Below are 22,334 nucleotides of genomic sequence, written 5' to 3' on the forward strand. Positions count from 1 at the left end.
CCCCTTCCCTCCCCTCTCCTCTCCTCTCTTCTTCTCTTCTTTTCTGATAGGGTATCACTATGTACCTTCATCTGGAACTTGCTATGTAGACATAGACCAGGCTGGGTTTAAAGTCATAGATTCCTGCTGCTACTGCCTCCCTGGTGCTGGGATTAAAGGCCTGGGCCACCATGCCTGACTCACAAGTGCTATTTTTTTTTTTTTAATCACTACAGTCCTACATACATAATTTTCTTCTTGGCATAGATTAATATCTTAGATCTCTGTTTTAGAAATACCTTCTCTAGGGCTGGAGAGATGGCTCAGTGGTTAAGAGCACTGATTGCTCTTCCAGAGGTCCTGAGTTCAAATCCCAGCAACCACATGGTGGCTCACAACCATCTGTAATGGGATCTTCTGATGTGTCTGAAGACATCTACAGTGTACTTATAATCAATCAATCAATCAATAAATCTTTAAAAGAAAAAAGAATTGGCATTTGAAACAGAACCTGTGAAGTTCCACATCAAATTTAAAAAAAAAAAAAAAAAGAAATAACCTTCTCTGGATCCTCAAGACAAAGTCTAGTATTTGTTCCTTTGTCCAGTGCTTGTTAAGCCACTTATTTTACAAAATATTACTGTTTCTTGATTTGACTGACTCCTCATCAAATTAATCTTGAGAGAAATTGCTTCATCACTTTTAAACTGTTTGGATATTTGAGTTACTATTCTTTTCTTTTGAGCTAGTAACAACTATATCTACCGCAGATCAATCAAGCTTAGTGTTCAGAAAGTAGATGGAACAAGGAACTAGTTGAAAATTCCTTTCTCAGGTATATTTGAATAGATTAAACTTGCAAAAACTATAAGTAGTCTCTAAGGTGTATTCTTTCTTAGCCCCAAACTTTGAGACTTTTTTCAAAGAAAACTTTATCATTGGAGGATAATTAGAAACTAATTAGTGGTGCTGTTTTGGTTATTTAAAATCCTTTAAGAAGCATTGTATTTATTATTATTGCGTTGGGGGCACATATGTGGAGGTGGAGCTCCTTTGTGGAATAGGTTCCCCTTCACGTTCATGTGGCTTTCTGGAATAGAATTGAGGGTTGCCCAGCTTGTGTGCTGTGGTGTTTTGTATGAGAATGCCCTCATAGAGGCATGTGCTTGAATGCTTGGGCTCCAGTTGGAGCCTCTTTGGGAGAATTAGGAGATGTAGCTTTGCTGGAGGAAGTAAGTCACTGCTGGCCAGCTTTGAAGTTTCAAAAGACTTGGCCATTTTGAGTTAATTTTTTTCTGTCTCCTGTTTGTGGATCTCGATGTGAGCTCTCAGCTTTACCTGTTGCCATGCCTCTGCTCTGCCATCCTGGAGTCTAACCCTTTGAAACCACCAACCCAGTTAAATACTTTCTTCCGTAAGTTGCCTTAGTATTGGTGTTTTGTCACAGCAGTAGAAAACTAAGATATATGGCAAGTGCCTTTACTTGCAGAGCCATCACACCATCCCCAGTTATTTGAATTCTTATTCCTTAAAGAACTGAGAATATTACATTTCACATGGAACCACTGCTACCCAGAAAATATATTAGGAAATCTATTTGGCTTATGTCTTTAATCTGAACATTTGAAAGGCTGAAGAATGAGGAGCTCTCAGCAGATGTGAGCTCTCAGGGCAGGAACCTGGAGGCAGGAACTGATGCAGAGGCCATGGAGAGGAGCTGTTTACTAGCTTGTTCCCCATGGCTTGCTCAGTCTGCTTTCTTATAGAACCCAGGATCGCCAGTCCAGGAGTGGCACCACCTATACTAGGCTGGGCCTTCCCCCATCAATCACTAATCAAGAAAATACCCCATAGGCTCCACCACAGCCCAGTCCCATAGAGCCATTTTCTTAACTGAGACTCCTCTCTGATGACTCTAGTTTGTGTCAAGTTGGCATAAAACTAACCAGGACACCAAACACCCAGTTTTTGTGATCATTCGTCCAACAAACCAAAAACATTAAAAAAGAAAGAAATGCAAATTGTCCCAAATTAAAAACAAAACAAACAGAAACAACCAAAGAAAGTGAAATCTGCAACACTTCCTCCCTCTTATTCTCTCAAGGAGAACCACTTAGGTAGTTATGAAACCATTCTGTAAATATCTTATGAAGTTCTTTATTTCTAGAGTATATTAGAAAACAAAACAGCCTGGAAATTAGCAAGTATATACATGTTTTTCCTTTTCCTTCCTTTCTTTCCTCCCTTTCTTTCCTTCCTTTCCTTTCTTTCTTTCTTTCTTTTGTTCATTTCATTTTTTGTTTTTCAAGATATGTTTCTCTTTGTAGCCCTGGTTTTCATGGAACTCACTCTGGAAACCAGGCTGGCCTCGAACTCAGATCCATCTGCCTCTCCCTCCTGAATGCTGGGATCAAAGGTGTATGCCATCACTACCTGGCAAGTACATACAGTTCAAAACCAGCTTTAATTTTTTTTTTTTTAAATGGGGCTGGAGAGATGGCCCAATGGTTAATAGCACATGTTGCTCTTGAAAGGCCTGGACTCAGTGTCTAGCATCTATGGTTCACAACCATCAGTAACTAGTTCCAGGGGATTCACTGTCCTCTTTGGATCTCATGGCATTAGACACACATTTGGTGCACAGATACACGTACAAACAAAATACCCATAAGCATAAATAAATACATCTAAAAATGTTTAAAGTTTTTATTACATTTTTGTTTATTTACTTATTGTGTTTGTAGGTATGTGCATGAAATGGCACAAGTATGGAGGTCAGAGGACAATTTGTAGGAAGTCTGTTCTCCTCTGCTGTGTGGGTTCCGGGGATTAAACTCAGATCATCAGGCAGCAAAGTTCCTCTACCTTCTGAGTCATCTTGCTAGCTGATCATTAGCTTTTGTGCTTCATGATATTCTAAAGCCACATGCTTAGATTCCTAATGAAATGAAAAACTTCTATTTACTTAATTCTTTTCTTTTATAGGAATATATATGTCCCAGATGTGAATCAGGCTTTATTGAGGAAGTGACAGATGATTCCAGGTATTGTATAAGCTTATGGGTAAACCAAACTTTCTAGAACTGAAACTGTTTTCCCTTCGTGTTGACTGAGTGGAATAGAAGGAATTTGTTTTGTAGCTTACCCTCTCCTGGGAGAAGAGACTATGTGAATGTGTACACACACACACACATACACACACACTCATACACACATACACAAACACACATACAAACATGTACACGAGGAGAAGAGAACAGGAGATGGAAAGGAAAGAAAATTTGGAAATCAATGTGATGATATGAATTTATCTACCGCTCCCTCCTGATTGCATCACATTTAGAAAACCCCTGTAGCCATATCAAAGGAAACTTACTAAGTTTTCGTTTGCTTCTTTGGAGGTCCTCTTAGATTTCTAATTAACTTTTAGCGACTACTTTGTTGCTGGAAGTTAAATTGCTGATGCATATATTTGATGGGCTATGGAGTGACTTCTGATAAGGATGCTAACAAGGCCAACAGTCTGTTCTAACCTGGGAAACTGAGTTGTTGCTCTGCCTTGAGGAGCCAGAGGCCCCTGGTTCAGATGAAGGTCACTGTTGTCAGACTGCCATCTTGCTGCTCTAATATTAATATTTGGGTTTGTTTTCTTGGCTTGGTAAAGGTATAATATTGATAAAAAGAGGAAATATTTTCTCCAAGTGGTAATATATTTCTTATTTTTTTATGAATAAAACTATAATCACTTAATTCTAGCATTTGACAATTTGACAAAATATAAAGTGCTTAAAATGATCTTGGAGTGACTTTGTAGCTTTATGCCAGTTCATAATTCCCTTACATTGCTGTTGGCAGAATCTAAAGTTGAAGGTCTCTTCCACACCCAGGAAAAACTACACATTTTAAAGTATGTACTGTTAGTTTTACTGTTCTAATTGTTGATGATTATATGTGTAAATGAGTTGGAGCTTCTGGGACAATGTATGGCATGGGATCTAGTTTGGTACAAACACTTGAATGTTGGTGTAACAGTTTTGGCTTTAACAATGCCAGCATTATGCCTGTAAGATTAGCATGACAGCAAAATTAGTAGTGTGTGGATAGCATGCTAACTTGGGATTTTTTTTTGTGTGTGTGTTGTTATAATTGCCTCAAATACTTAAGCTCTTATGCTCTGCATGTGTTGAATAAAGAGTGTACTGGGTGTAGGGGAGTGACTAATGGATGTTCTCCTAAGTTTTAAAATGGAATTCTGATTTCTTTAGACATAGAGAACTGTTATACAAAGTGCAGTTATACCTGCCTATAATGACTAGCTAAAATCTAGATACTTTTTTGGCAGGTTACTATGAACTCTGTGGATTCTATTTTTATTCTTATATTTGTGCCTATATAGGTCCAAGACTGTCCTGTATAGATCCTAGTGGTGACAACTATTCAAAAGTAAATATTGTGAGTTTTGAATGAAGTCTGTGGGGGTTTTTTTGTTTTCTTTTTTTGAGACCCCTCCCCTTTTTTCCCCTCAAAACCTGACTGTCCTGGAACTAACTCTATGGACTAGTCTGGCCTCAAACTCAAAGGCCTCTGGAGCACTGGGACTAAAGGTGTGTGCCACTGCTGCCTGGTGAAATCAGTGATTTGGTTTTTGTTTGTTTGTTTGTTTGTTTGTTTGTTTGTTTTGAGACAGGTTTTCTCTGTGTAGTCCTGGCTGTTCTGGAACTCACTCTGTAGACCAGGCTGGCCTCGAACTCAGAAATCCACCTGCCTCTGCCTTCCAAGTGCTGGGATCAAAGGCGTGCGTCACCACTGCCTGTCGAGATCAGTGTTTTTAAAGAGAAAAACATTCTTATTCTTAGACTCAGAATCTTACAGGCAATGAATTATTATTCCCTTTTATAAAATTTGTAAGTTTTTGCTGACTTTAGTACTTAGCAATTGCAGTGATTAATAGTGAATAGTAAAAATTTATTGAAGCTGAGCCTGATATTGCAAGCTAGAAATTGTAGTTACTCAGAAGCAGAAGCAGGATGAGTATATGATCATGAGGCTTGCCTGGGCTATAAAGTTCTCAGGCCAGCCTGGGCACTTAGATCTGGTCTCTAGAGAAAAAGTTAAAAGAGAAAATGTGGTTCAGTGGTAGATATGTTTGCCTGTTTTGTATGGGGCCTTATGCTCAACCCTAATACCAGAAAAATAAATCAATATGATGAAGTCTTTGCATGTAAATATAAGATACTGGGCCCCACCTGCTTCCACACATTCTAGAGGACATGTTGTAAATTTTCTTAATTTTTGTAAAATTTATTAGAAAATTGTTGTTCTTATTATGTCTTCTCTGTGCTTAGTTCTTTTACTCTTAAGGTGCAGAAGAACTAGTTTGGGCTACATAATGAGTTCAGGGCAAGTTTGAACTATGAGCTCAGACCATGTCTCAAAAAGAAGACACACTTCACCACCACCACTACCAACAACCACACAACTTAAGAAAGATGATCCTTAGAAATCTGTTAGGTTTGGGCAATAAAATATCTATATAGCCATGCATTTTATAATCTAGTAGTTCAATTATTTATTTAGTATAGGTATTGCATAATTAAAGTTATTTTTTAAAACTATTTTTAACCTCTTAAACACAAGTTCAAATGGTTTCTCATCAGAGTAAGGCTTGAGACAAGTGCAGAAAGAACAATATTTGCTTTGATTTTAGACTAAGGTGTGTTTGTTCCCTCAGTGAGCTCAGTGCAGTGCCTGGGATAGTATTATAATCTGGAAGCTCAAAGTAGTTCAAAGCTTTATGATTAGGATGTATGCTTGTGTTTGTTGCTGAAAGAGCTTTCTAGCAGGTTTTTGTGACTCAGTTCTTTCTTCCCTTTAAAAAGTGCTAGCCAGTTTCTTCTCTGCAAATTTCATATGGGTAGTAGGATTTAGTTTCTTTCTGTTCTTCTGGGTCCATGAAAAGAGGTATTTTATCAGTTAGACATGTGCTATTAATTCAGCAACTTTTATTTTGCAGTTGCAGGTATAGGATATGCCATCACAAGGTTTTCAAAGTTGACATCTGACAAATAATAAATGTATATATGTATAAAATGAAGTTTTTGGCCTTCCAGCTTATATTTATGAAAGGAGCAAAGAGTTGAGATGGTTGAGGCAAATTCTAGCTACCAGGTAGAACTTAGAACCTGAGTCAGCGCAGAGGGATTTGGAGGAGTCATACTGGGTTGGTGAGGTCAGAAGCAGTTCGTGGATGAGGTAGCCCTGAAGGCTGGGTAGGATAATCTAAGAATAGGATAACCTATTCAAAGAAGAAGCAGTGCTGAGTTCTTTCTAATCTGCTAATCTAGACCAGGCCCTTTGTAGTATGTATACATTTAGTAATTCCAGAAGATATCAACCTCAGTTGTCTAAATATTTTTGTTTTCTTAGACTCTTTGAGGATACATATTTACTTTTCTTTCTTGGCTAGGCTAACTTTGAATTATGTTACTGGCTGTGAGTCCTTCTCTCTGTGCAATGACCCTCTCTCTAAGCTTCTGTTTGATGTAACTTTAATTCACTTGAGAACCACTTGATTTTGTTGTTTGGTATGCCAGTTGGAGGCATTTTGCCTCTCTTACTGTTTTATTTGTTAAGGCACCTTATAGAGGTGGTGTCTCTGGCAGGCGTCCTGCTGGGATGAGTGATTTTCCTCATTGAGCTTTGCTCTCATTTGGCCTGTCCTATATTTAGCTTCTGGGAAGGGAGGGAGCTCATCCCTGGGAATAGAGTCACCACCATTACTTTTCTCTTTAGTTTTTTAGGTGGTGGTGGAAGCCGGACAGACAATAGCACAGCGACACATTTTGCAGAGGTAAGTTTTCCTTTGACTGTAGAGATTGCTTAGGATGTGGCTGGGGATTAAAGTGACAGATAACCAACCACCTAGTACAGCATCACGGAGGGCGATGTGTAAGGAGATTGCAGTCAAGGGTACCCTGGAGAGATCTGTGTCCTCAGTAGCTGAGGGTTTGGCATGTTTCTTCTGAGGAAAAAGTCATAGCCTTTAAAATATCCTGCTGCAAACCTGGTTGTGTTTTCTTTTTTTGCTGCTGCTTTCTGTATATGAATTAAAAGCTTGTGATGTTTGCAGAGCATCGGTGCTATAGTCTCCACTGCATTGGCAGCCCTGATGACTTATTACCCAAATGCAATAAAGCTGTTTTAAAACAACATTGTATAATACTAGTTTCTAGAATTTACCTTTTGTTAACATGATAGTTTGCTGTGAAATAAGTATATTTATAGCCTTTCATATTCCTAAGATGGGACCCTTAACTAATTAACTTCTATTCTTTTGTATAATGTAGCATCCATGTATTAAATATGAGTTCTCTCTCTTCCCCCTGCCTCTCCCTCTTACTCTCTCTTTCCCTCTCTCTGTCTCACTCTGTGTCTCTGTCTCTGTCTCTTTTACCCCCAACCCCTCACCCCCTTTGCCCCTAAGACAGGCTTCACTATATGGTCCAGGCAGGCTTCATACTCACTATGTAACATTGGTTGACCTTGAAACCATATTTCCTCCTGCCTCAGCATCCCAGGTGCTAGGATTCATAGGCATATGGCACCAACTCAGTTAGAAAATCAAAACTCTGAATTATTATTTGAAAACAGAGTACTAGGACATTAGTTATTGTCTTTTAATGCCATTTATTTTCCAATTCAAAGTACTTTAGCTTTTCATTGACCTCTTTCTTTTTGGCTTGTGTAACTGTTTGAACCTCTTCTTTCTTTAGAGAAGGGGTTTCATAACGTTTCACTATATTGCCTTGGCTTGTATTAAACTCATGAGCTCAACTGATCCAACTGCTTCAGCCTCTGGAGAAACTGAGACTTTAGACATGTGCTGCTATGCCTAGTTCTTAAACTGTTTTTAAGTACATAGTTCAGTGACATTCATACTCCGTGCTTGTAGTTGTTTAGAGACTGTTTCCCAGATGGGAAAACCCAGCTCATTGGACAGCAAACACTTTTACTTTCTTCTTTTACTTATGTCTCTCTGTTGCCACACAGCTTTCGGGTGCTGAAAGCTGATATATGACCAAAACAATTTTTTAATGTTAAATCCCATAGTTAGAATTCCCTTTTATTTTAGAATCATGGTTAATCCATAAATCACTGAACTTTTCTTTTTTTGAAAATTATCTTAAGATGTAAATGTATCTCCCTCCCTTGTTGATGACATTATAGTCAAGAATTGTGTTAGGATGTTTCCTTTTGTTTATGGCTATAGTAATTGCTAACATCTAGTTCTAAGATTTTTAGTCAGTTCTTAACTGCTTTAAGATGAGTTGATGTGAGCCTGACTCCAGACAGATCATATTTTGAACACTCATTTGTGTTTTCTTGTTGATAGATTGAGAAGCATTTAAAGTCTATCTACTCTGTGTGAGCCTGGCAGTCTTCTTGATGTTAGCATTTCCCAGGGTGTGCTATTTCTGGTAGCACAGCCTGTTCCTGATTGTGCATGTGCAGATGAAACTTCCCTTGATTTTCTTTAAGCATTGGTTCTCTTTTAGAAGTGGAAATAGATGGATCTGTCAGTTTTGTATGTATGATTCACGAGGAGGAAATGCATTGAGTAAGACGGAAAGTATATGTGATCAGCATTCTAAATTTAGTAGGACTAGATCTGACACTATGGGCTGGGCTACCCTTCAGGTATTAATTTTGCAGAAGTCTTGGTTGTGAGTTCATGTTCCTTAGCAGTGACAGGCTTTGTAGTAAGGTGTCATCATAACCAGTTTTCCCTCAGTAGAGTTTTCTTGTCACCATGCCTCAGTATTTAATTTTCTCTCTTTCTCTTTCTTTTCTTTTTTTCTTTTCTCAAGACAGTGTTTCCCTACATAGCTCTGGCTGTCCTGGAACTTACTCTTATAGACCAGGCTGTATTCATCTCCCAGAGGTCCATCTGCCTTTGTCTACTGAGGGTTAACTTGTTTCTTTTAAAATGATGTTTTGTATTTAATAACTGGAAAAATGTCTTTATAATAATATTATTGAGATTCCCAAGGTTTTTGAAGAATTAGGTGAGAACTTTTTATACACATTGCTTCTAATACAAGTAGGGGCAGGAAGTGCATGTCTGGTTGCCTTGCCTGCATAGTATTTCAGTGTAGTTGGAAAGCAAGTTTAAGCACAGAAAGTGGGTGGAGAGACACAGATACAGGAGTGTGCCAGCCGTCCTGTGGGGGCGTATGTAGAAGTACAGTGGAAGGAGGATCATACTCAGTGACAGATTCTAGAACCAAGGTCCTGGAGTCTGTACCGTAGGTATGCAGCCTAACTGTGTAACTGCGACAGAATTCCTTACACTTCTGTGCCTGTCTGTTTCCTTGGGAGAATATGGGGGGGAATGGAAATTTGTACTTCATAGGATGTTAACAGCACATGCTTGGTATATAGACCCCCAATATATCTGTCTTAAGGAAGGGGCTGATAGATTAGAGCCATGAGTACACTTCATGGAGAAGGGATTTAGATTTTTAAAAAAGCTGTAAAAAAAACCAAACTGTCTCAAAATATTATTATTATTATTTATTTATTTATTTATTTTATTTTTTTTGGTTTTTCGAGATAGGGTTTCTCTGTGTAGCCCTGGCTGTACTGAAACTCATTCTGTAGACCAGGCTATCCAGAAATCCAGAAATCCACCTGCCTCTGCCTCCCAAGTGCTGGGATTAAAGGCATGTGTCACCACTGCCCGGCCCCAAAATAGTATTCTTAAGCTATATGTTTTTATATCCATGCCCGGCCCCAAAATAGTATTCTTAAGCTATATGTTTTTATATCCATGTCCCTGGAGACAAAAATGGCTTAGACTTAGAAATACAGTTACATAGAGCACCAACACTTATTTTCCTTATTCTTTTTCTTTTTTTGAGGACTAAGGTTTGCTTTTATTTATTCATTTATTTATTTTTATAAATTTTTTATTATTTAAATGCATGTATACATCAAACATATTAATAATATTGAGTATTTTGAGAATCAAATAATACATAAGAATTTGTTGAACTTTTATATTCATATCCTTTCATACCCTAAAAATATCATTAATGAATATTTAATACTATCCATAACTGAGGATCCTATATCTAATGTTGAGTACTAAACTGTTTCAAAACATACAAAATATTCTTTGGGAGTTAAGAATAGTAAAAAAAAACATAAAATATTAAGAATAAATCATTAAGAAATGTATTCAAAACCCTTATATGATTTCACCTGACATAGTGAGAGCGTATTTAAAACGCATTATATATCTGTGTATATTGTTTAATAATCAGTTTCCTTAAAAAAGATTATCAGTGTATCTAGGAGAGAAATTATTTTATCAGTAAGAATATTTTAAAAATTTCAAAATAGCAAAATCTCTTTGAAGTTAAACATTAAGAAAATGCTAATTTCAAGCACAGTGAGAAAATTATCAATAATATTTCCATGATGTTTATAGAACATGATTTTAATATTTTCAACTGTTAATATTCAACAAACAGAATAATTATTTTAGGATATATTTTGTTGTTATGTCTCCCTTTTCATTTCTGATTTTATTAATTTGGATACTGTCTCTGTGTCCTCTGGTTAGTCTGGCTAAAGGTTTATCTATCTTGTTGATTTTTCTCAAAGAATCAGCTCCTGGTTTTTTGGTTGATTCTTTATATAGTTCTTTTTGTTTCTATTTGGTTGATTTCAGCCCTGAGTTTGATTATTTCCTGCAGTCTACTCCTCTTGGGTGGATTTGCTTCTTTTTGTTCTAGAGCTTTTAGGTGTGCTGTTAAGTGTAAGCTCTCTTCAGTTTCTTTTTGGAGGCACTTAGAGCTATGAGTTTTCCTCTTACTGCTGCTTTCATTGTGTCCCATAAGTTTTGGTATTTTGTGTCTTCATTTTCATTAAATTCTAAAAAGCCTTTAATTTCTTTTATTTCTTCCTTGACCAAGTTATCATTGAGTAGAGTGTTGTTCAGCTTCCATGTGTATGTGTGCTTTCTGTTGTTTTTGTTGGTATTTAAGACAGCCTTAGTCTGTGGTGATCTGATAGGGTACCTTAGTCTGTGATGATCTGATAGGGTGCATGTTTGAATCTATTAAGGCTTGTTTTGTGGCCAGTTATATGGTCAGTTTTGGAGACAGTACCAGGAGGTATATTCTTTTGCTTTAGGATAAAATGTTCTGTAATATCTGTTAGATCCATTTGGTTCATAACTTGTGTTAGTATCATTGTGTCTCTGTTTAGTTTCAGTTTCCATGATCTGTCCATTGCTGAGAGTGGGGTGTTGAAGTCTCCCACTATTATTGTGTGTGCTGCAATGTATGCATTAAGCTTTAGTAAAGTTTCTTTTATGAATGTGGGTGCCCTTGCATTTGGAGCATAGATGTTCAGAACTGAGAGTTCACCTTGGTAGATTTTTCCTTTAACCAGTATGGAGTGTCCTTCCTTATCTTTTTTGATAACTTTTGGTTGAAAGTTGATTTTATTCAATATTAGAATGGCTACTCCAGCATGTTTCTTGGGATCATTTGCTTGGAAATTTTGTTTTCCAACCTTTTACTCTGAGGTAGTGTCTGTCTTTGTCACTGTATGCAGCAAAATGCTAGGCCCTGTTTACTTACCCAGTCTATTTGTCTGTCTTTTTGGGGGAATTGAGTCCATTGATGTTATATTAAGGAAAAGTGATTGTTAATTCCTGTTATTTTTGTTGTTAGAGGTGGGATTGTGTTTATGTGGCTATCTTCTTTTGGGTTTGTTGAAAATTGTCTTTATTGCCTTTTCTAGAGGGTAGTTTCCCTTCTCTTTCTCTCTCTCTTTTTTTAAAGATTTATTTATTTTTGTTTATATGAGTACATTGTCTCTGAATTTAGACACACACCAGAAGAGTGCATTGGATCCCGTTACAGATGGTTGAGAGCCACCATGTGGTTGCTGGGAATTGAACTCAGGACCTTTGGAAAAGCAGTCAGTGCTCTTAACCGCTGAGTCATCTCTCCAGCCCCTCCCTTCTATCTCTTGTATTCTGTTGGTGATGCTTGCATCTATGACTCCTGATCTCTTTCCTAGGTTTTCCAACTCCAGGGTTGTCTCCCTTTCTGATTTCTTTATTGTTTCTATTTCCATTTTTAGATCTTGGATGGATTTGTTCATTTTTTTTTGCCTCTTTGATTGTGTTTTCCTGTAATTTTTTAAGGGATTTTTGTGTTTCCTCTTTAAGGGCTTAGTACTGGCTGGTTTTGTGTCAATTTGACACAAACTGGAGCTATCACAGAGAAAGCAGCTTCAGTTGAGGAAAGGCCTCCATGAGATCCAGCTGTAAGGCATTTTCTCAATTAGTGATCAAGGTGGGAGGACCCCTTGTGGGTGGTGCCATCCCTGGGCTGGAAGTCTTGGGTTCTATAAAAGAGCAGGCTGAGCAAGCCAGGGGAAGCAAGCCAGTAAGGAACATCCCTCCATGGCCTCTGCGTTAGCTCCTGCTTCCTGACCTGCTTGAGTTCCAGTCCTGAGTTCCTTTGTGATAAACAGCAATGTGGAAGTAAGCTGAATAAACCCTTTCCTCCCCAGCTTGCTTCTTGGTCATGATGTTTGTGCAGGAAGAGAAACCCTGACTAAGACAGGCTTCTATTCTCCTGTATTTCTTTAAGGGAGTTATTTATGTCCTTCTTAAAGTCCTCTATCACCATCATGAGAAATGATTTTCGGTCCAAATTTTGCTTTTCAGGTGTGATGGTGTATCCAGGACTTGCTATGGTGGGAGAATTGGGTTCTGATGATGCCAAGTAACCTTGGTTTCTGTTGCTTGTTTTCTTATGCTTGCCTCCTGCCATCTGATTATCTCTAGTGCTACTTGTCCTTGCTATATCTGACTGGAGCCTTTCCTTCCTGGGATCCTGGTTGTGTCAGAGCTCCTCAGAGGTCAGCTGTCTCTGTGATCTGTGATTCTGGGATCTTGTGATCCTGAGATCCTGGGTGTGTCAGAGCTCTTGGGAGTCAAGCTGCCTCTGAGATCCGGAGATCTGGAGATCGGGTGCATTGTTAGAGAGCCTGGGAGTGGAGCTTCCTCTGGGTGTTGTGGGACATGCCCAAAGTCTTCCCAGTGCACCAGCTCAAACCAAAAGGAACCCGTGCCACTGGTCGGGCCAAGTTTCTGGGTGCCTGGTTCCTGCTGGTCCCAGTTACTCCCAGTGTTGGGGCAGATGTTGTATCCTCCTCACCTCTGATCCTATGATCCTGGTTGTGTTAGAGTGCCTGGGAGTGGACCTTCCTCTGGGTTTTGTGAGACTGGCTGTGGAGGCTGTGCCCCAGGTCTGCTCAGGGCACTGGACCAGACCGGAAGGTTACTTTTCATGTTCTAATTGGTTATTTTACCATGGGCTTGTATTTGATTTTTCTGTTTTTTTTTTTAATTGGTTATTTATTTACATTTCAAATGTCTCCCTTCCCAGTTTTTCCCTCTGAAAACCCCCTAACCCATCCTTCATCCCCCCTGCTTCTATGAGGGTGCTTCCTCACCTACCCACCCACTCCTGCTTTACCACCCTAGCATCCCCCTACACTGGGCATTGAGTCTCCACAGGACCAAGGCTCTCCCCTCCCCGGGATGCTAGACAAGGCCATCCTCTGCTACATATGCTTATGGAGCTGTGGGTCCCTCCATCTGTACTCTTTGGTTGGTGGTTTAGTCCCTGGGAGCATTGAGGGATCTGGTTGGTTGATATTGTTGTTCTTCCTATGGGGTTGCAAACCCTTTCAACTCCTTCAGTCCTTTCCCTAACTCCTCCTCCATTCTGTGCTCAGAGCCATGGTTGGCTGCAGAGCATCCGCATCTATATTGGTCAGGGTCTGGCAGAACCTCTCAGGAGACAGCTATACCAGGCTCCTGTCAGCAAGTGCTTTTTGGCTTTAGCAATAGTGTCTGCAGATGGGATGGATTCCTAGGTGGGGCAGTCCCTAAGATGGCCTTTCCGTCAGTCTCTGCTCCACTCTTTGTCCCTGCATTTCCTTTAGACAGGAGCAATTCTGAGTTAATATTTTTGAGATGGATGGGTGGCCCCATCCCTCAACCGGGGGCTGTTCCTAATCACTGATGCGCTCTCTACAGGTTCTATCTCCTCTTTGATGGGTATTTCGGCTGATATCATCCCTGTTGGGTCCTGGGAACCTCTTGCATCTGTGTTTTTCTTTAGTCAGTTGCTTAGATAATGAAGAAACTATTTTCTATAATTAGCTGAATTTTAATTTTTTCTTTATTTTTATTTCATGTGCATTGGTGTTTTGCCTGTCAATAAGTTTGAGTGAGGGTGTTGGATCTCCTGGAACAAGAGTTACAGACAATTGTGAGCTGCCATGTGTGTGAAACCAGGGACTCTGGAAAAACAGCCAGTGTTCTTAACTGCTGAGCCATCTCTTGGCTGCCCTAAATGGATATATTAGAAAAAGCTTAGTCCAAGAAAAATTTCAAAATACTTAATACTTATTTATTTGTCTTTCAAGTGAGGATGGAGTTGGGAGGGTAGCTGGGAAAGAAGACAGGCAGAGGCTTAGTTACAGAGCAACAATACGTGAGTAACATGTGAGAGGTAGTGGAGAGTGAATCTAAGAAGCCTCCAAGCTGACTCTTGAGAGCAGATGTCACCAGGTGTTAGTCAGGGGCTTTCAAGTAAGCAATGTATCCCTGGGTAACTGAGCTCCTTGCTTTAGTTTTTTATTAGCAGAGTCTCAGAATAGCAATGGCCTCTCACTCTGAAACTTCTATTAATACTGGCTAAATAAAATTGGCAATAGCCTATTACTGGAGGAATTAGAAGTATGTGGGGTTGGAGTAACTTTGTTGGAGGAGGGAGACCAGGGGGAGAAGGAGGAAGAAGAGGGAGGAGAGAGAGATAGCCACCATAAGGGGAGATGGATGATGTACACATGGTCAGGAGAAACAGCAAGGAACGGGGGAACACCATTGGGGAGGCCTGCAGTTAGAAGTGTAGAATAGGGGTTACCCCCATGGTAATTGTCAAAGCCAAATAAAATGACTATAGTCTGAGTCTTATTTATTTGTAAGCTAGTTGGGGATAAGCTTAAATTGGTTGTACTACATGCAAGAATGCCTTTGAGGCTAGAGGTGTAAGGCTTAGTGTAAGTCTACAAAATATGTATATATGTGCACAAACAAATGTATGCATGCAAGTAAGCACACATGCATGCATACTGAACCACAGAGAGGTGGAGTGAGGAGAGGGGAAGGAAGGGAGAGGGAGAGAGAGGGAGTCAGAGTCCAAGACACAGATTGAGTGAATTGATTATAGCTGCTGCCTCAGATTTTCTGAAAGTAAGAGCTTCTAGGTATGCGCAAGAGGACAGGATGCTCTGAGCAGTTTATAATATAAAATCATGGTGTATAAACAAAGGTGCTAAAGTATTAAGAATATCTCCATTTGCTGGGTGGTTGATGGCCTGTGCTCTTAATCTTAGCACTAGGGAGGTAGAGGCAAGTGGATCTCAGAAAAGACAGACAAACAAGAAACTGAAAAGAATATTTGTATTTGTATTACTTCAGATTCCTTCTTGATATACTGTGACATAAGTACTGAAAGATAAAATAACATTAAGCAGGTTTTCTTTTTCTTTTCTTTTCCTTTTTTTCTTTTTTCTTTTAAAAAAACAGATCTTAACTATGTAGCTCTTGTTGTTCTGCAACTATGTAGATAGACCAGGTTAGCTTTGAACTCAGAGATCTGCCTGCTTCTGTCTCTGCCTCCTGAGTGCTGGGGTTAAAGGCATAAGAAAGTTTTATAAAAATTAAAAATCTCCCATATTCTCATTATTTTATTCTTGCTTAAATTTTTCTTTGGCATAGTACTTAACCATTTCTCCTGTGTGTGCCTCATAACTTTTCAGTTACAATTATTGAGCTTACTCTTTTATAATTTTACTTTTTAAAATTTACTTAGGGTTTTGCTCTCTTTGTCATATATTTTTATGAATTATCATATGTTAATCTATATTTTATGACTGCATCTTTTTTATGCTTATACTATTTTTATTAAACTATTATTCTATGTTAGAAATGTCTAGTTGTATGATGGTTGGTCATGAAATTATATATACTTATTTCTTGCCTTCCTGAGTCTAGAACATACTAAGAAATAAAACATAGCAACCAGATAGATGGAAAGACAGCTAAGTGGTTAGAAGCACTGACTGCTTTTCCAGGGGACCATGGTTCAGTTCCCAGCACCTGCAGGGGAGTTCTGTACAGGGAGATGTGACCGGTTCCAAGGGGGATTGGGTGTCTTCTTCTGGACTCTTTGAGTATTGCACACATTGGTGCACAGCTGTAAATGCAGGCAAAACACCCATACACTTAAAAATAATTCTCAAGTTTTTAAAAATTATTTTTCTTGAACCTAATTGGACAACTCAGTTGGACTGTGATCACATGGATGCCCTAAGTTTATATACGACAAACGATCTGAGAGTTAGGCAGGCTGTGGGGTAGGCACACATGCTTAGAATCACACTAAATTTTTTTTCCTTCACTTATGCAGCTTCCTAATACCGTAACTATCTACTGGAGAAATATAATTGGCAACCATTAGGCACTTGCTACACACCAACCAGATACTTCATTCCTGTGGTAATGAAAAGGAATGAGCAAAGAGGTTGGAAGTGGAGATGAGAGGTCAGGTTCTTGAACTTCACCATTGTGGTTGATAGTTTCTGTGTGTAGTCAGCAAGCACTGGAGTGGTGTGAGGTAGGTAGGGGAGGCCAGCATTTGTGAGACAGTGCCACGGACTGGGGTTTCTTACGGGGTCCCTTGTTCCGCGGGACGATGGGTTCTGACCAGGTGTGTACGGGATTCGGCTTTGACAAACAGACTAGACATGAGTAGTATAAGGTCTGAGTGTATTTCTTTAAAAATGACATGAGGCTTTTACAATCAGTGTAAAAGAGAAATGAAAAATCTGGCAGCTCAGTAGTCGAGGTACATCTGAGGCCACCTAAAACACACTAGGTCTAAAACAGCAGCCATCTCCTCTGGACTGGTGCAGCACCCCTGGGCTCCGAGCCGGGCTCGGGCCGCATGTGCTGGGCAGGAGGGTAGAGGCTCGAATCTTGAATCTTCAATGTTGAATGTTCGAATCTTGAATGTTCAATCTCTTGAATCTCGACTGGTGTTGCACCTCCCCGGGCCCAAGCGCTCTGGGCCCGAGGAGTGGGGGGGGCTACGGACTGCATGAATCTAAGCCCTAGTCCACCTAAGTTCTGGTTCTCGTCCGAGTGTGAGCAAGTCCGAATGTTGTATGTAGACTCTCGAATGCTGAATCTAGAATGCTCAATGTTGTAGACTGTCTCTCTCACACACACACTCTCTCAGATTAAGGTCCCACCCATCTTAGGTAAAACGCCCACTATGCTAATCTTTTGGGGAAGTAGAGACAGTCTCTTGCTAATTCTTAGGAGTGGTTCAGCTGTAGTACATGACTGAGAATGAGGATTTTACTTGACCTTGTCCTGGGATAAGTCTCTCATTCTGTGAGTTTCAGTGCCCTACCCACAATGCTGGGGGCAATTAGTTTGGATGGCTGAACATTCCAAGCCTGGGTTTGACTAGGACTTTGGAACATTGGTGAAGGTCAGAGAGCAATGTCCGAATTTTCTTTTACTAGCTGTAAAGAAATGATATCTTGGTGGGCCCCTAGCACACAAATACGAGGACATATCTGGGCTATCTCTGAGTTTGTGGTGCCAGGCAACAATGCGGAGGCAGGAGACTGACTTTCCTTGAAGTTTACGCCTCAAATACTGCTGTCACGCAAAGTGTGCATGGCAAGACAGTTCTGCTTCATCAGCACCTTCCACAAGGCCAGTTCATGCTCCATTTGGCATCCTGGGACCTGTGGTAGGCATCTTACCTTTTGCCTGCAGAAAGCACTGAGTTGATCAAGAAGAATATAAAGGTACATTAGATTGAACTAAATAAAATTGTTGATATCTACTTGTTTTGATTTAAGGCCATTTTAAATGTTTAAGCACTTGCTGCTCTTCTAGAGGACCTGGGTTTGGTTTCCAGCATCTGGGTGGCTCCAACCACTTTTAACTCTAGCTTTAGAGGGATCTGACTCCTCTAACCTCCATTTGCAGATACACTTGTGTGTACATACCCATCCTTAAATACAGATATACATAATTAAAAATAAATCTTTGATAAAAAAAGTAAAATTATCTGGATGGTGGTGGGATACACCTTTAATTTCAGCACTCAGGAGGCTGAGGCAGGCAGATCTTTGAATATAAGGCCAGCCTGGTATACAGGGTGAGATCTAGGACAGCCAGTGCTAATTAATGAAGTCCTGACTTGAAAAATCAAAAAAATAAGCTGGGCAGTGGTGGCACACGCCTTTAATCCCAGCACTTGGGAGGCAGAGGCAGGCAGATTTCTGAGTTCGAGGCCAGCCTGGTCTACAGAGTGAGTTCCAGGACAGCCAGGGCTATACAGAGAAACCTTGTCTCGAAAAACCAAGAAAAAAAAAAAAAGAAAGAAAGAAAAAAAAAGCCTGCCATGATGGTAGCTAGCCTTCAGATAATTTCGGGGGTGTCCTTTTCCTTTATTTTCTTGCTATTACAAGCAGTTTAATTTTTATGTTCCTTTTATCTTGGTGAGGCTGATCAAGGAACAGCAGCTCAGGCTGCTTTGGAACTTGCCATGTACAATGGCTGGCCTTGAATTCAGTGATCTTCCTGCTTCTGAGTATAGTGCTGAGGGAAGGTACAGGTGTGAACGGCAATGCCTGTGTTCCAGCAACCCCAGGGCTCTAGCTTTACTTTCTTTCACTGACCCAATGTTCTTTTTCTTATTGTAAAATACATTATTTTTTTAAAAAAATTCTGTCTCTCTCTGCCTGTCTGTCTCTCTGTCTCTGTCTGTCTCTCTGTCTCTCTCTCTTTCTCTGTGTGTGTGTGTGTGTTAGAGATAGGATCTAGCTTTATAGTTCTAGTTGGCCTGAAACTATGTAGACCAGGCTGGCCTGAAACTCACAGAGATCTTTCCCTTCTGCTTCTAAAGTGCTGGGATTAAAGGTGTGGTGCACTACCATGCCTGGCTTTTTAAATTTTTTTTTTTGAAGAATTTATTTTCTGGAGCTAGACCTTTTAAAGCACAAGTCTTTTAAATTATACTTTTAGCTTTTAACTGATTTTATTCAACTTCCTACTAACCATTGCTAAGTAGAAGCGTTATTTTTGTGACAAATGGGATCTCCTTGCTTCTTCACACTTGCTAATAAAAACTTGATGAAGATGTGGTTTTAGTTTCAGGTATCTAAAACCTGGCTGAAGAGTTAGCTCTAAAATGCCTCTTTGGGTGCACATGTAGTTCAAAGTAAGAAAAAAATAAACCTGAAATGTTTCTTAGTTACTTTTTCTGTTGTTGTGCGAAACACCTAAGGGAGAAAGGGTTATCTTGACTTCACAGTTGACCATGTGGGGAAGTCTGGAGCAGGCATTTGAAGCAACTGATTATGATACACACATGTACATAGGTGGTGCCGCTCAGTTTAGTTTCTTTCTTCCATTCAATCTAGGACCCCAGCCTATGAAATGGTGCCACCCACCGTTAATTAACCTACTCTATATAATACCTTGTTGGGATGGCCAGAGGCTCACGTCCTAGGTAATTCTAGATTCTGTCAAGTCAACAGTCACCATAACCATCACGGAGCAGCTACTCTGATGCTATTTACTGTCCAGTGTCATCTATAGCCATTTTAAAGACGTAGTAATCACATCACTTACTTCACAAGCTGGGATATGTGATGGTTTAAATGAGAATGACCCCCATAGGCTCATATATTTGAAAGCTTGGTTTGCAGTTGGTAGAACTGTCTGGGAAAGATTAGGAGGTGTGGCCTTTTTGGAGGAGGTGTGTTCACTGGCTTTGAGGTTTAAAAAGCTCACACTGTTCCCAGTTAGCTCTCTCTTAGATGTAAGTTGTCAGCTGCTGCTCTAGTGCCATGACTACCTACCTGCTCGTTGCCATGCTCCTTGGCATGATTGGTAAATACTATAATCCTTTGAAACCATGAGTCCCCAAATTAAATGCTTTCTTTTATAAGTTGCCTTGATCATGGTATAACTAAGCTACAGCTTGGTACTAGGAAGTGTTATATTGTTGTGACAGTCCTGGCCATGCTATTGTTTGGAGAAATGTGGAAGACTTTGTGACTTAGAATTAGAAAAGTTGCTGAATGCTGTAAGCCTGTAAGTGGGCTGCAATGGGCCATCCTAGTAGGAGTTTGGAAGACAGTGGTGCTGAGGCCAGTGTAGACTATGGAGGCACTGCTCAAGAGGTTTCATAGAGGAACAACATTAGCTAGAGACCATTTTTGTGATAATTTGGCAAAGAATGTTGCTACAGTTGCCTTTATCTGAATAATTTGCCTGAGACTAAATTGAAGACTTTTGTTCTAATTTCATTGGTAGATTTCAAGATGGCCTAATATTTATGTGTGGCTTTTAGTGATCACTCTTACGCAGACTTTTACAATGAAAATGAAAAAGCCCCGCAAAAAGAAGTTTAAAATGTACTGTTTGAGGAGCAAGCGAGAACCAGGAAGTTTAATGTTGGGGCCTTGGTTTGTGCTGATAGAGATAAGGAGAAATGGGAAAAAAGGGAGTGATAGCCACAGAGCAAGACTCCCACCTTTGAAAAGAAAAGGCCTAAGGAATCATCTATTCCTAAAGAGCGATAACAAAGGAAAGCTTATATGAATGTAATTCCAGGAGGGGGCCAAGGCTGCATCCCAAGCAGGCAGCAGAACTTGGCAGCATAGTGGTTCTGGCTTTAGAGCCATGAAAGATACAGGAGTGCAGGGACTGTGGAGTCTTCCTCCATGATTAAGGAAAGATGCTAAGGTTAGGCATGTGGAGGACCAGCGAAGCCATTTCATGAAGTTGTGAAAGTAGAGTCTGGATTGTGTTGGAGACCCTAGGATGTCTGAGGTACCAGAGATGTCAGAGATGTGGGATATCTGCCAAGAAGAGCTGCAAACGGAGTGGAACCAGCTCAAGAGGGAGAGAAGCACATGTTGTAGTCAGCAAACAAAGCTAGAAGGATGAAGCCGTCTAAGTAAGCCCTTTGACATCAGACTTGGAGTTATAGGATTTGGGGTTTTCCCTTTTGTATTTCGGTTTTGCTCTGGTCCAGTGTTTCCTCACCACACTTCCTTTCCTCCCTTTTGGAATGATAATGTGTATTGCATTGTACATTGGAAGTATGTGATTAGCTCTTGCTTTTGCTTTTACAGGGGATTACAATTAAGAGATTGCCTTGAGTCTCAGAAGAGACTTTAGATTTTTAAACAGTCATGAGACTGACAGACTGTGGAGATTTTGGAAGGTAGATTGAGTGCATTTTGTATTATGGTATGGCTGTAAGCCTGTAGGGAGTGAGATGTGGTGGTTTGAATGAGAATGGCCTCCATAAGCTCAGAGACTTCCCAAAGAGGTGGAACAGTGTGAGAAAGAGTAGGAGGGTGTGTGCTTTGAGGTTTAAAAAGCCCACACCATTCTTAGTCTTTTTCTCTTTCTGCCTTGTGCTTATGGACCAGATGTAAGCTCTCAGGTTCTACTCCAAGACCATTCCTGCCTGGTGCTATATTTCCTGCCATGATGGTCAAAGACTATCCCTCTGGAACCATGGACCTCCAAATTAACTGCTTTTTTTTAATAAGTTGCCTTGGTCATAATATTTTGTCATAGCAATAGAAAAGTAACTAAGACAGATAGTTGGAATGTGAAAGGATGTACTATTGTGTGTGTATACATATGTGTGTATTTGTGTGTACATATGTGTGTGTGGTGTAGAAATACACTTGATAGAAAATTGGTTTTACTATGTTAAGGGACTTTGTGAATAATTGTGTGTAAGTACTTTTCAAAAATAAAAAGGTAGCTCAGTTCTTAAATAGAGATGTTGAAAGGAAAGTACAGACTGTATCTCTTTTTAAATATAGATGTAAAGAACATAGATAAAAATGGGACGTAAATCAAGACCTAGTAGAATTTACCCCAAGACTGCAAGGTTGGTTCAATAATCAAAAATAAGTTATCTAGAGAGAGTTCTGGAGATTGAATTCAGATCCTCACATCTTTGTCCTGTTTGTGTTGTCTCTTTTCTTGATGACAGCCATTCTAACAGGTGAAATAGAGTTTCTTAGTGGTTTTGATTTGTATTTCTCTAAATGGCTAAAGATGCTGAAAATTGTTTGGCGGTTCCTCCGGAAATTGGACATAGTACTACCGGAGGACCCAGCTATACCACTCCTGGGCA

The 22,334-nt window shown here is 39.8% G+C and overlaps 1 protein-coding gene across 1 annotated transcript in view; it reads left to right on the forward strand.

The window, feature by feature from the left end:
* The window catches only part of Rnf115 (ring finger protein 115), a 66,993-nt gene that overhangs the window by 22,391 nt on the left and 22,268 nt on the right, over nt 1-22,334 (forward strand). The window contains exons 2-3 of the mRNA XM_031374913.1: nt 2,965-3,023; nt 6,772-6,829. Coding sequence (XP_031230773.1) covers nt 2,965-3,023; nt 6,772-6,829 — 117 coding nt within the window. The remainder of the gene's footprint in view (nt 1-2,964; nt 3,024-6,771; nt 6,830-22,334) is intronic.

The sequence above is a fragment of the Mastomys coucha genome, unplaced genomic scaffold (genome assembly GCF_008632895.1).
Source record: "Mastomys coucha isolate ucsf_1 unplaced genomic scaffold, UCSF_Mcou_1 pScaffold16, whole genome shotgun sequence".
In the NCBI taxonomy this organism is placed as follows: domain Eukaryota; kingdom Metazoa; phylum Chordata; class Mammalia; order Rodentia; family Muridae; genus Mastomys; species Mastomys coucha.